Source organism: Gobio gobio, assembly GCF_949357685.1.
Source record: "Gobio gobio genome assembly, chromosome: 18".
Lineage (NCBI taxonomy): Eukaryota > Metazoa > Chordata > Actinopteri > Cypriniformes > Gobionidae > Gobio > Gobio gobio.
In genome coordinates, this window is record NC_137111.1 from 19,566,128 (window position 1) to 19,581,648 (window position 15,521).

At 39.9% G+C, this 15,521-nt stretch overlaps 1 protein-coding gene across 1 annotated transcript in view; it reads right to left on the reverse strand.

Annotated features, from left to right (window-relative positions):
- LOC307141746 (uncharacterized protein) overlaps nt 1-15,521 on the reverse strand; it is a gene marked incomplete at its 5' end in the record, with an annotated part of 252,555 nt that overhangs the window by 15,165 nt on the left and 221,869 nt on the right. The window contains 6 exons of the mRNA XM_079842185.1: nt 998-1,033; nt 7,804-7,866; nt 7,979-8,023; nt 9,070-9,114; nt 9,908-9,961; nt 13,095-13,121. Of these exons, the coding sequence (XP_079698311.1) occupies nt 998-1,033; nt 7,804-7,866; nt 7,979-8,023; nt 9,070-9,114; nt 9,908-9,961; nt 13,095-13,121 (270 nt within the window). The remainder of the gene's footprint in view (nt 1-997; nt 1,034-7,803; nt 7,867-7,978; nt 8,024-9,069; nt 9,115-9,907; nt 9,962-13,094; nt 13,122-15,521) is intronic.

Here is a 15,521-nt window from a genome sequence, read left to right on the forward strand (position 1 = left end):
AAGAATGGGATGTCATTAAAGTTCATGTGCATGTAAAGGCAGGCGTCCCAAAACATTTGGCTACGTATATATATATATATATATATATATATATATATATATATATATATATATATATATATATATATATATATATATATATATATATATATATATATATATATATATATATATATATATATATATATATATATATATATATATTGGCTTGGTTAAAGGCTTAACAAAGACTTTTTGAAATCCCTATGGGAGAAATGTGTGAAAAAATACTTCTGTAACAAACGTCGTTGAAAAAGTGGGCAGGCACAGCTGCCCATGAATGTTAGCAAGATGGCCGCTGAGCAAACTGACTTCTGACTCATCGCTCATCCTCAGCTCTTTCACGCTCACCTCATTAAGATCTGCAGATGCATGCTGTATTTACCGCATTTGTATGTCTGTGTCGGAGGCGTCTATATATGTGTGTTCGTGTGTTGGTGGCTCTCTGATGTGTCTGCTTGCTGCAGTAAAGTGCAGAAGTGCGATTTGTCACACAGTTCTGTCGTAGATATGCGTTCTGTTGTGACAAGGCATCAGAGAACAGAACACTTTTTTTTTTGATGCGACAAGGCTTTCGAAACTACAAACCCTGTTTGTAGGGGACATTTAATTAGTGATCACATGCATTATTCATGATTTAATGGCTCATGGGCAGGATTTTATCCACACTGAAGAGCATTAGCAGTGAGTAAGCGGTCTTATTATTGAAAACTTTACAAGACTAATGACTGGTGTTGGGCTTTTATTTGCTCAGGAAAGAAAGAAATCGAGTGAGACAGAGATAAATGTAGACCAGCACAGATTCGAGCTTTTGTCATCCACTATTCTAACTCGCTGGCAAAATATTAAGGCACAAGTTATTAGATGCTGCATGTATTAAAGTCAAAACATTCATTTTCTACTAACATTATAGCTGAGCCAAAGCTCTCTCAAAAGCATATACTGTACACTCACATACCTCATAGCCTGGAATTCCATCTTTTCCCGGCCTTCCCTGTGGAGGAGACAAAACATTCTCATCAATCTTTGCAATCCAAGGTTATTGTAGTTAACTAAAACCATAAAAAAAATGGTTGTTGCTTGAAATAAAATAAATGTAAACTGAAATAAAATTAAATTAAAAAACGTAATTATTTTATTTCAGCTGGTTGCAAAGAAAACATTTCTCATTTTCATTTAGTTTAACTTGATATGCTAAAATTACTAAAATGCAGAAAATATAAAAATAAAATGTTATTCAAAATATTAATAAAAAGTATAATAATATCTCAATGATACTAAAATAACAAACTGTTGCAATAAAAGCAACTTTGCATTGTTTATCATTTCCATAGGTAATTCATTCAATATTTAAAAGCTGGACTATGTAACTTTTCCATCCGCTAGAGGTCGCCTATTCAAAACAAAGGCGTAGTTTGATGACGCCACGTTTGAGCGCAGAATCTTGGGACATGTGGTCTTCACCTCACAGCCGGTGGAAAAGAATCGGGATAGGACTCGGGCAGAAATCATGTTCATGGATGCGATTATTAACGTTACTGTAGTATGAAGCAGAGCAGGGCCGAGTGTTGTGGAGCTGAGCAAGGCCGCTGGAGCGATTGTTAATAAGATGAACACAACACACACCTCGCAAGCAGCTGGAATTTTATTATGCCACAATCGCCGGAGCCACTTCCGCTTTTCCGGTCATGAGTATGAGGTAATGCAGCTCTGTTTATCATATTAGATACATCAGAGTGTGTTGAAAATTATGTCATGACATTACTCTGTGTGTTCGCTCGGCGGCTGCGATGACACTTGTTCACACTGCAGTAAGAGTAAAGTGTTTCTGCAAAATAAAACCGGAAACTGAGGGTAACGCAGATATGACGCCATTGACAGGCGACTCCCTCACACGTCCCGGTTCCTTGGTTAAAATAGCAATTTTCTCACGATTTAAAAATAGTTGGAAACATTTGGGATATTTTAAGTACTCAACTGAACAAAATAAATAACACTGGCCTAGTGGTTTTTGAATATTTTACTGAGAAAATGTTACATAGTGCAGCTTTAAAGGGTTAGTTCACCCAAAAATGAAAATTCTGTCATTAATTACTTACCCTCATGTCGTTCGACACCCGTAAGACCTCCGTTCATCTTCGGAACACAAATGAAAATATTTTAGTTGAAATCCGATGGCTCAGAAAGGCCTCCATTGGCACAATGCACTTTACACTCTCAAGACCCATAAAAGGTACTAAAGACGTCGTTACAAAGTCCATCTCACTACAGTGGTTCTACAATAACTTTATGAATCGACGAGAATAGTTTTTGTGCGCAAAAAAAAATTAAATAACGACTTATATAGTGATGACCGATTTCCAAAAACACAGCATCATGAAGCTTCGAAGTGTTATGAATCAGCGAGTCGATTCGAGTCGAAGTCACGTGATTTCAGCAGTCTGGCGGTTTGACACGCAATCCGAATCATGATTCGACTCGCTGATTCATAACGTTTCGAAGCTTCATGATGCTTTTTGAAATCGGTCATCACTATATAAGTCGTTATTTAGGTTTTTTTGCGCACAAAAACTATTCTCGTCGCTTCATAAAGGTATTGTAGAACCACTGTAGTGAGATGGACTTTGTAACGACGTCTTTAGTACCTTTTATGGGTCTTGAGAGTGTAAAGTGCATTGTGCCAATGGAGGCCTTTCTGAGCCATCGGATTTCAACTAAAATATCTTCATTTGTGTTCTGAAGATGAATGAAGGGTCTTACGGGCGTCGAACGACATGACGTTAAGTGATTAATGACAGAATTTTCATTTTTGGGTGAACTAACCCTTTAAGATGCTATTAGAAAACCACTTTCATGATGTTCACTGAAATGAAAATGGAAGCCAGTTTTCACCTCAAAGTAAAAAACATTAAAAACTTGCTATAATTGTAAGATTTTAAAAGAAAGCTAGTCACATAGAAGCCAACAGGAAAAACTAATTCCATAGAAATCAGAAGTCAATATGAAATCAAAATTGGCCCAATTTTCTTTCTTAATATAAGCTTCTGGTCATATTTTGATTGATTCATCAGTGTAGGCGGTTGCAAAGGAAAAGCTGTTTTTTCTTTGTTAAATGTCCTGTTTCATTTAGAGAGAGAAAATGCCACTTGCTTTGATATATTGTATCATCTAATGCAATGACATTCATGCGTGTGTCTGAAGTGTCCAAATGCTTCTTGGAGTGACTGTATGTCACATTATGTTGCAGACGCATCTCAACTTTGATGTAATCTAGATTCTATCTATCTTAGTGCACACAATTCTACTAAGGTTAAGTGCGAATAATTAGGAACTGAGCTAGATAAACTAGGAATAAGTCGTAAAACATCACCTGGAAGAAACAGGAATTCCTCAGGGGAATTCAGTGTATTCAGCTGAGGCGCTGAAGGCATTATGTCTGTGCGAATAACGAAGCAATTATATGAGACCCATTCAGCCACTGTACTCCTTCAGTGAGACAGCCAATCAAACATTTACCCCAGTGACTGCACTCATTACCACAGCACAAATCAGCCGGGTTTAACCCCACAGTACTGAGAAGTATATGAAGAGATTAGAGTGCTATGAAGTGAGATATTACAGCTGAAAATAGTTGCTGTGGTTTATAGAGAAGAATCTAACACCGAGCTCTGATGAATGCCGCTCTATCACGCAATATTAATAATTCAGCCGATCAAAACCTGTATATATCCAGTTGCGTCGTAATATCTCTGATGTTTTGAGCATGCCTGAGCATTCTGGGATCTCTAATTAGAAACAGCCCAGACTCTTAAACTACAGGCCAGTGAGCGGAAATCAAGAATCTAGGAAAAATAAACCCCAACAGAATGTTTGTGTCAGAACTCTGATTCCACAGCGAGTCAAACTGTGAATCAATCAGCACATTAATCAGTTAATTAAATCTGGTCTGCATGGATCAATCTGTTATAAGATCACAGAGCTGAGAACAAAGGACAGAAACTATAATGTTATTGTAGACAGTGCAGATCACAGCCAGGTTCAGCATTAACGGTAGATAACAGGTAGATCCAGGGACCCCGGGGGCCCACAAAGGGTCCATGGAAAAGCTGAACAATTGTTTAAAAAAAATTAATAGTGTTTGATAAAACATTGCATATAGTTTTATTCTATTCATTTCTCTTCAGGTTATTTAAATAGTTATGTGCGACCTTTTCACAAGTGAAACTTTATTTCTCATAATTCTATATATACACCGATCAGGCATAATCATTTTGTGTTGGTCACCCTTTCGCTGCCAAAACAGCCCTGACCCGTCGAGGCATGGACTCCACTAGACCCCTGAAGGTGTGCTGTGGTATCTGGCAGCAAGATGTTAGCAGCAGATCCTTTAAGTCCTGTAAGTTGCGAGGTGGGGCCTCCATGGAGTGGACTTGTTTGTTCAGCACATCACACAGATGCTCGATTGGATTGAGATCTGGGGAATTTGGAGGCCAAGTCAACACCTCAAATTCGTTGTTGTGCTCCTCAAACCATTCCTGAACCATTTTTGCTTTGGTGCAGGGCACATTATTCTGCTGAAAGAGGCCACAGCCACCAGGGAATATTGTTTCTATGAAAGGGTGTACATCAGGGGTCTCAAACTCATTTTACCTGGGGGCTGCTGGAGGTAGACTCTGGGTCAGGCTGGGCCGCATCAAGTATTCCACAAAAAAAAGTGTTTCAAGTATTCCAAAAAAAGGACCACAACTGATCCAATCTTCTCAATCTTTATTATTAACAGTTCTTCAACATGAATTTTTCTTCTGAACATGAACTGTTCCTCTGAATTTGAATTTTCCTTCTGAACATGAATGGTTCTTCAGATCATAGGCTTCTCTTGCCTACTCTATTTTTTAAAATATAGCCTATTGAAATTAAATTATTATGTAATATGAAATAATGAATGATTTTAATTTTATTTTAAATAATAGACTAATTCAAAGCAAGGCCGTAACTAGGCTAAACAGAACAGTGAACAAAATTCTAGGTCTAATTCTAGTTGGGAAATAATCTTTTTGGGACTATTTGCAAACAATATTTGCATTAATTTGCGTCAAATGTATTACTAGTCCCGGTATTATTCTCATTAGTGAATAAATACATAGATCTGCTGTTAACATTTGAATTCCTAGTGGTCTGGTGGTAGAATTTTTTTAAAACCGTGTCAAAGGTTCTGGGTTCTAATCCGTTCTCATATAGTTTTTTTTCTTCAGTAAAATCAAACATGCTCATCAATGATTGTATATTAAGAGCAGGGACACGTTTGTGTGCATTTTGTTTTGTGATTTCACCCGAAAGAATAGAGTCTCTCTCCACAACGGCATGAAGCGATAGATTGACGTGCCCATCTGTGTGTGAAGACTGTGCACGAGCCAAAAGAAAACGTAAACCCTGCCTACTTTGATTTGATTGGCCATCTCAATCATTTTGACATTGATGAGCGCTGTTAGACCACATTAGTTTCGACTGTCTGATCGGCCTCACAATCTGTACCTGTCAATCATGCGGTGTCAACCAATTATACTGCATGAGGGAGGGGCGAGCCAACTCTGTCTCACACACACACACACACACACACACAAAGGAGGCAGCAAGCGTGGCAAACCAAGCGCAGCACACGCAACGACTCAGCAAAAAGGTGTTTTTCAGAACAACGTGCGGGCCGCAATAACACTAAACTTTGATGTCAAGTAGGGGCCCACAGAATTGTCTGAAACAATGCTTAGGTAGGTGGTACATGTCAAAGTAACATCCACATGGCTGGCAGGACCCAAGGTTTCCCAGCAGAACATTGCCCAAAGCATCTCACTGCTTCCGCCGGCGTGCTTTCTTCCCATAGTGCATCCTGGTGCCATGTGTTCCCCAGGTAAGCTACACACACACACCCCGCCATCCACGTGATGTAAAAAAAAAACGTGATTTATTAGACAGGCCACCTTCTTCCATTGCTCCGTGGTCCACTTCTGATGCTCACATGCCCACTGTAGGCGCTTCCGGCGGTGGACAGGGGTCAGCATGGGCACCCTGACTGGTCTGCGGCTATGCAGCCCCATACGCAACAAACTACGATGCACTGTGTATTCTGACAGCTTTCTATCAGACCCGCATTAACTTCTTGAGCACCCCACAAGAGCTGCAGTTTTTTTCTATCTATCACAATTTGGCCCTTGTCAAACTCGCTCAAATCCTTACACTTGCCAATTTTTCCTGCTTCTAACACATCAACTTAGAGGACAAAATGTTCACTTGCTGCCTAATGTATCCCACCCACTAACAGGTGCCGTGATGAAGAGATAATCAGTGTTATTCACTTCACCTGTCATAATGTTATGCCTGATCGGTGTATTTCTCAATCATTTATATTTGATTTCTTTAAACTCTCACAACTGCATATTTGAAAATCTCACAATTGCAACATTTTTCAGAGCTGCAACTACTTTTAAAATTGCAACCATATATCATTACATAGAACAAGGTACCTTTTTACTCTGAGGTGAAACCTGGCTTCCATTTTCATTTCTGTGAAACTGCTTAAAGAACAGTGATTTTCTAACAGCATCTCAAATCATTTGTGTTAATTGGAACATCTTTGGTACACTGAATTTGCATGTACAGATCTGCAAATCCAGTGCATAACCTTTTCCCTGTTTGTTTGGAACTTTAAGTTGTATTTCTACATTTTTTTTGTGTGTCTAGTTTTGTAGTCCCTTTGTAGTCCTTTTGTATAATTGGTTCCCCTTGATTGTATCCACATGTGTTTCTTGTTACCTTATCTTGTTAGCTTGTCTGTATATATTTCTGCCTTCACGCAATGTTATAATTACAGTACTCTCAAGATGACCACATGTGGGGCCCTAACATACACCCGGCGCAATGTGACGGCAGGCGCAAAGTGTTTTTTGCTAGTTTCAGCCCGACACAGTTATAATTTTTACGTCCAGCACCACGTTGGTTAATAGCAAATGCACTAGCATCCATCTGTTCGCCCATGTTTGCGAAGATTTAATTTTTAAGCAACTGAAAACACCGTATTTTTTTGGTCGTTAAAACTAGCAAAAGTGGATTTGGACACGGCCTAAGTGCACCTGCGCCATGCCCTTCAGACCATGCGCTCAGATTGTTAAAATAGGGCCTGTGATGTTATATTCAGAGCTGTTCACGTCCTCAGACTGGGAATTATGCATTTCTATAACACCACTATCAATGCATAAATTAATCTGCAGCTGTCAGGTGGTATAAGTAGGGATCTCAGAAAACTTACAAGGACATGAACGCTTTTTACAAGTTGAAATCACGTAATTGCTGTAATTACTACTTTATAGCCCTTGTGTTTCCCATGTTGTTTGTCATATCTTGTCCTTCTAGGCTCTTATGTTGGTGGTAGTTTGTTTGTATTTTGGTACTAAATCTACTGCCTTTGGATCCAACTCTCCTTCGACTTTAAGTTCGCCTGCATGACGCAGTGTCCATATAAATAAATATATATTAAAACATTGAATTAATACATTTTGGAAAAAGATGTATCATAATTTTCCTCACATACTATAAATTGATCTTTTGTCATGAAAATATACAGATGCCTTTATATTTTAATATGTCCCTTACAAGGGGATTCTGATATTTGGGGTCTTATCATAATGATGTTTGAACATCCCTGCTGTAGATTCCAGGCAGGTGTGCATTAGTGTACAGATTACATGTGTAGTGAATGTTAAGATTGATTACAGGGGCTCCAGGAGGTCCTTCGGGTCCAGGGAAGCCAGTCTCTCCCAGAGGCCCTCGTTCTCCCTGTGTGGAAAGACAAAATGGGAAAATGGGACATCATCAGTCTCGCATCATCCTGTTGCCAAAACCTGCCGTATGATTGACAGCAGCTAACAAGCAACAAAGCAAATCTCACCGGCTCTCCAGGGATCCCTGTCTCACCACGCGGACCAGGCTTTCCCTTCATAGGAACGAGAAGGAGAGAAATAGTTAGACCTCAAACCTGGTGTCCATCTAAACCACCTGTAGGCTGGGGACACAGCTACAACACTCACTGATTTTATCGTAAAATTCATACTCGATATGAAACCTATATCTTGAGATAGACCACTAAAATGTTACAGCTTCAATGTAAGCAATGTATGCTCCCATGTGAACTGTACTTGTCAGTGAGTATTGTATATCTTCTTGCGTAAAGTATAGAGTTGAACTAATAAAGTCTTATTGTACAGTATGCTGATCTCAAACAAGTTTTTGTAAATAAATTAGAATATTAATTTAACATAACACATTATGTATTTTATTTAAAGGGTTAATTCACCTAAATGAAAATTCTGTCATTAATTACTCATCCTCATGTCGTTCCAAATGTGCAAGTCTGCTGTTCATCTTCGGAACACAAATGAAGATCTTTTTGAGGAAATCTGAGAGATTTCTGTCCCTCCATTGATAGTCTACACAACTACCACTTTGACGCTTCAAAAAATTCATAAAGAGATTGTAAAACTATCCAAATGAATTGAGCAGTTTAGTCCAAATATTTTTGGAACAGACACGATCGCTTTATACAAAGAACAGATTGAGGGACAGAAATCTTTGAGATTTAATTTAAAATACCTTCATTTGTGTTTCGAAGATGAACAAAAGTGTTATGGGTTTGAAACTACAGGAGGGTATAAGCAAATGATGACAGGATTTTCATTTTTGGTAGAACTAACCCTTTAATGCATATTTCCATTTATTCACAAAAACTAGTTTGACCAATAATTGCTGTACCCTCTCTTGAAGATCCTTATTATAGCGGAAAGACAGAACTGAATAAATCTGCTGAATAAATTGTGTTTTCATGAAAATTTGTGCCAATGACATTGTGAAAATTGTGACTATAGCGAAGGCTGAAGGCTTTATTTATTTACTATGGCTTGTAGCTTATTGTCTAAATAATATGCAGTTTTAATGTGTATTAGTGTCATCTGAAAGCAGAAAAATTACAACAGAATAACTTACAGCAGGACCAGGAACGCCAGAAGGACCAGGAAGTCCAGGATCACCCTTACAACAAACAAACATACTAATGTAAGATGAATCTTCAATGCAAAAATGCCTGTGAAAATGTCCCAAAACACAATTATTGCTTTTCTTTTTGTTCTCAATACCAACTGTGCTTGACAAGTCCTCCAAAATCATTCTCTCTCTGTCTGTGTGTGTGAGCTGCTCTCTTTTCTCCATATGCACTCTGCTGACTTTAGGAATTAATGAGCTGCTTTTAAGTTTTAGGGCACAGCATGCAAATAAACAGCTTGAGATCAGGCAGCTTTGTGGCTGTGGTGGAGTCGGCGAGTGCGCAAAATGCTGCGACTACATCTTGACAAGTCCTTTCTGGGAAGAGTGGGCGAGTTTGATGCCGCTCAAAGGAGGAAGCTGCTCTGGCAGACAGACGAAAGAGAGTCTCCATGCACCAGCGCTCTGATACGTGCATGAGGAAACAGTCGGGCGGGGGGGTGGGGGGTCTGGACGCTTCTGTGGGCTCGATTTAATGAAGCCTATTATTTCTACCCTCTCTAGTATTCTCGTATTCATGGTCTTTTTCTTGAATTCTCGAGTGCTTTGACTAAGCACTGCGGTGAAATTAGAATACTAACAATGCTTGAATCAATTACCCGCCATCCTCCATCTCTCTGTCAGTCTAACACACACACTTACACACCGAAACTGCAATGTCATGTCAAATCGTGAAGCTACAGAGTGGAACGTCTGGTTGAGCTGTTGAAAGCTGTGTGTAATCTGGGACACTCAGAAAGTGTGAGAGAGCGTCCAGTGACACGATTCATTCAAACGTGCTTACCTTAGCACCTGGCAGCCCCTCTATTCCTGGTAATCCCATCATCCCCGGCTCACCCTGGAATAAAAGAAACACATTCCAGTTCGGCACAGACACCTTCATGCGTGAAAGTCTGTCTGTGTGTGTCAGAGTTGAGGAGGGACTAAGTAAAAGTGGCAATGCAACTAACCCTAACTCCACTACAATTTTCAAGAAAACAAACAAGATAGTTACGAATAGCAGCGAGGCACGCTATCATTTTGGGTCAGAAGTCGCAATGAGTTGAGGAGAAATGCACAAATAATGATTTTGAGTATTAAGTTAGTTTTGTCACAATTTCAAACTTTTACTGCGCAACTTTTGGCCCTGTGTACTTTAAATAAAGTACTGAAAATGCTCACCACCACGTCACTTCTCAAATTCTGTATTGCTTTTAATAGCATTATATTTTGGAATAAAATGGCAGGCTCTTTTTTAATAACGCTAATTTGAAAGCTAGTATTATATGAATTCTACATACACAAAATTAAATAACCCTTTTTGGATAATTTGACCAAATTACAGCTGGATTGGGTTGACTAATTAAAGGATTAGTTCACTTTTAAATAAACTTTTGCTGATAATGTACTCACCCCCATGTCATCCAAGATGTCCATGTCCTTCTTTCTTCAGTCAAAAAGAAATAAAGGTTTTTGATGAAAACATTACAGGATTTTGGGCTCCAAATGGTTCAAGGTCCAAATGACAGTTTCAAAGGGCTTTAAATGATACCAGACGATGAATAAGGGTCTTATCTAGCGAAACGATCAGTTTCTGCGAGAAACCGAGCAGTATTTATGCTATTATTTTACCTCTTATCAGACGAACGTGACCCTCTCTGAGCTCCGCCATAACTTCCGCTAAGTAAGGTCAAAATACGAGCGTGGTCATAGATATATCGATCGAAGATGCGTCATTCTGCTGATCCGTGCAGGCGCTAATGAGGCATCTACGTATACATCTATGACCAGGCTCGTATTTTGACCTCACCTCACTCGGTTTCTCGCAGAAACTGATCATTTCGCTAGATAAGACCCTAATTCATTGTCTGGTATCGTTTGGTATCGTTTAAAGCCCTTTGAAGCTGTACTGAAACTGTCATTTGGACCTTGAACTGTTTGGAGCCCATCGAAGTCCATTATATGGAGAAAAATCCTGTAATGTTTTCATCAAAATCCTTAATTTCTTTTTGACTGAAGAAAGAAAGACATGGACATCTTGGATGACATGGGGGTGAGTAAATTATCAGCAAAAGTTTATTTAAAAGGGAACTAAACCTTTAAGGACTTAGGTCTTAATTTAAAAAATAAATAAATAAATAAATAATCCAATTTTTTTTATGTTATTTTTTATTATTTAATGCTATTTAATGTAAACATATAGGTATGTGTGTGTGTGTGTGTGTGTGTGTGTGTTCTTGTATATATACGGTTTATGAAGACAGAAATGTCTATGTCAAAATGGCATGGGTATTACAACGTAAGCTTCCTGTGTCCTCGTAAACCAACTGAACAGTGTTTTTTTTTTCTTCTTTTTTAAAAAAAAAATGCAGAACGTTTTCTGTGATGGGTAGGTTTAGGGGTAGGGTTAGTGTTAGAGGATAGATTATACAGTTTGGTCCTGGTACACCAAACATCATTGGGACAAAATATCCCCAAAAAGATGGCAATATCCGAAATACATGTCATTGTGGGGACATATTTTTGGTGATTTTCTTTAGGTTTAGGGGAAGATTAGTGTAAGGGGATAGAATATACAGTTTGTACAGTATATAAATCATTATGTCAATGGAAAGTCCACATAAAACATGACAGCCCAACGTGTGTGTGTGTGAATGGTTTCAAAACTTAAAAACATGATGGATGGTCTAGATATTGGATATTCTAGATCTAGGACAAGGTAAAACAATCAAAACTACAAATACATGGAATTTGGAAAGTGATGAAAGCATTGTAAAAAGTTTCCAAGTCAATTAAAACTTTACCTTCATATATATAATGTAAAAAAATTAAACAATAAAAATCAACCCCTGGGACATACAAGTGCCTGTAGTTGAAGAAACACCCTTAGATGATTGTATCAGAAACGTTTTGGAGAAAGCTGACTTTCCTGTTTCCTTCAGTGCATAAAACTCAAAATGTATTTCTAGGTCACAACGACTGATGGAACAGATCACAACGGTGTAGCTACTAAACCATCGTAATATATTTTAGGAACCCAACAAACACCAAACGCCATTTCTCCAGCATGTCACTGATTATTTCAATTAAAAACCACAGATTTATCTTCGTCCTGACAAGTGCGTCGCGTTAACTCTAATTCTGTCGCATTACCATCCTGACAAAGCATTTACTTTCCCCCTTCCATTTTCATTTAGCTTGCCATGTTAATAAATCACACGTACTTCGGCGCAAACAGAGCAGCTCGTAATTCACCCCAAGTGATTGGCTGCTACACCACACCGAACCCTTCTGCGGAGCGCTGAAGAATCTGCGCTCGAGTGTCGTACATTATGTTCGTCTCATGCCTCAGTCGCTATTAACGGACAGCTGCGGGCGCCATGTTAACGGGCCTCGCCGCCGAGACGGATTGCGGCAGTAATCGTCGCACGTGTAGATTGCCATGTATAACAGAGCGCAGACCTACGTGGGACCAGAAAGAGGATCGACTGGAGACAGATGGGTGCAATTCCAGCACAGTGCCAGAGACTGCTGGGACCATTTATTCAAATGTCAAATTAGCATGGCGCTGAAAAATCGTTCCGCAAAAAAAGAAACAAAAAAAATCATCAAAATTGCACCCGTGAGAACAGGAAGTGCCAGCTTTTTGCTTGCCGGAGCTGTATTATCACTATTGTAGGGGTCCGTCGCTGACGTGCCTGTGCTTTTGTTGGGGGGTGTGCATGTACCGCGTTCACAACATCCCCCAAAGGCAGAGGAAAATGCGGCGACAATTTGATTTAGGCGGCATTCCTGATCACTCCTATTGTTGTTGAGAATGCTGTGTGACTAAACTGTTGTGCTCGGCTGCTCTCGGGCTACTTCTGAGCCAGGAGCTGTGATTAATGGAGACTAGCCAGAACGCGAGTGCTGGCCAGACCTGTTTCTCTCAATCCAAAGGCATAGAAGGGAAGAGGACCGTTTAATACAAATCACAGTGAAGCAACACTCACCATCCTTCCGTCATCTCCTTTGGGCCCCTGGAAAAGAAAAGCACAGAATTAGCTCATGAAACTGACCTTATTTCTATGTGCGCGATCAATTAATCCAAACTGTGTAATTAGCTGGATGACATGTGCTTAGATTTGCTGTCATACAGTAACAAAATCAAACAAAAGACCCACAAGGGAATTATGTTGACAGAACCCTGTTCCAAAACCTAGTGAGCTTGCCCATCTAACAAAGGTTGAGCATGAATCTGAATTTAAGAATCAAAGCTTTTCACGAGTGTGAACTTGAACTGAACTAGCAACGTATCACAGGATGTTTCATTGGCATGACAGGAAGTAGAATTTAGTGGGTTGTCATTTAAATTAAAGCTGCTGTCCGTAACTTTTTTTGTGTTCGAGATTTACGAAAATTATATAATGAGAATGTACAACATGAATCCATTTTCCAAACCGTGTTTTTGTCTTACCCAGAATCATTATGGTACACTTATAATAAGTGTTTATATTGGGACTATTTAAGACCGGTCTGGTAGGAACCGCTGCGGAGGAGCACAGTCCCTGCGTGACTCGCCATAGACATAAACAGAGAGAAGTAGCTCCGCAAGACGCATGCAGTTCTGTTTATAAACCGCTAGAGCGCAAAAAGTTACAGACTGCAGCTTTAAATAGTCACACAAGAAAGGATTGTTAGGAAGTTTGTGACTAAACAAATAATTATATTTAATTATTTATTAAATATGACCATTGGCATTTTACCCAACAGATTGGAAATATTTCTAATCAAAACAAAATAGCCACCGCACCACAAAATGCCTACTACAATGTTATTAGATAAATATTTGACATTATTTGAATCTATTAATTATAATGATGTTAAAGCATTATGGGAAATGTTATGGGAAGTGTTCTTTCACCACAATTTGTAAAATGAAAGTAAATTGAATAAAATCAACAGATGAATGAATGAATGAATGAATGGTTGATCTCAATAAGAATTCCGGTTCTTACAGACCTGTTAGTTTTTCTTTAAGAAGCCCTGCTGTTCTCCACTCATTACCTGAATTAACTGCACCTGTTTTAACTCGTTACCTGTATAAAAGACACCTGTCCACACACTCAATCAAACAGACTCCAACCTCTCCACAATGGCCAAGACCAGAGAGCTGTGTAAGGACATCAGGGATAAAATTGTAGACCTGCACAAGGCTGGGATGGGCTACAGGACAATAGGCAAGCAGCTTGGTGAGAAGGCAACAACTGTTGGCGCAATTATTAGAAAATGGAAGAAGTTCAAGATGACGGTCAATCTCCCTCGGTCTGGGGCACCATGCAAGATCTAACCTCGTGGGGCATCAATGATCATGAAGTGAGGGATCAGCCCAGAACTACACGGCAGGACGTGGTAAATGACATGAATAGAGCTGGGACCACAGTCTCAAAGAAAACCATTAGTAACACACTACGCCGTCATGGATTAAAATCCTGTAGCCCACGCAAGGTCCCCCTACTCAAGCCAGCACATGTCCAGGCCCGTCTGAAATTTGCCAATGACCATCTGGATGATCCAGAGGAGGAATGGGAGAAGGTCATGTGGTCAGATGAGACCAAAATAGAACTTTTTGGTCTAAACTCCACTCGCCGTGTTTGGAGGAAGAAGAAGGATGAGTACAACCCCAATAACACCATCCCAACCGTGAAGCATGGAGGTGGAAACATCATTCTTTGGCGATGCTTTTCTGCAAAGGATGACTGCACCATATTGAGGGGAGGATGGATGGGGCCATGTATCCCGAGATCTTGGCCAACAACCTCCTTCCCTCAGTAAGAGCATTGAAGATGGGTCGTGGCTGGGTTTTCCAGCATGACAACTGTGGCGAGCAGCGAGGCTGAGGGACCGTGAGAGCGGGACTAGGCTGCGGTCATTATTATGATGATGAGCGCCAGCTGCGTGCCGCATTGGCCTTGTCTCTCGCGGAGGAGTGACGGGAGTATAAAGGAGGAGCGACGACAGTGAAGGACGAGAGAGGACCAGGCCTGGACTTTAATTTGTATTTTGTATACGTTTTGTTTATGTATGTGCGCGGCAGTCGTCCGTGAGGGGCTGCCGCTTTTACTTTCATTTTGTGTTCATTTATTTTATTAAAAGTTTGTTGTTTATTGTTCGCCGGTTCCCGCCCCCTTCTTCCCCGAACCTACATACCTCGTTACAACAACGACCCGAAACACACAGCCAGGGCAACTAAGGAGTAGCTCCGGGTCTCAAGGTCCTGGAGTGGCCTAGCAAGTCTCCAGACCTAAACCCAATAGAAAATCTTTGGAGGGAGCTGAAAGCCCGTATTGACCAGCGACAGCCCCGAAACCTGAATGATCTGGAGAAGATCTGTATGGGGCCAAAATCCCTGCTGTATTGTGTGCAAACCTGGTCAGGAA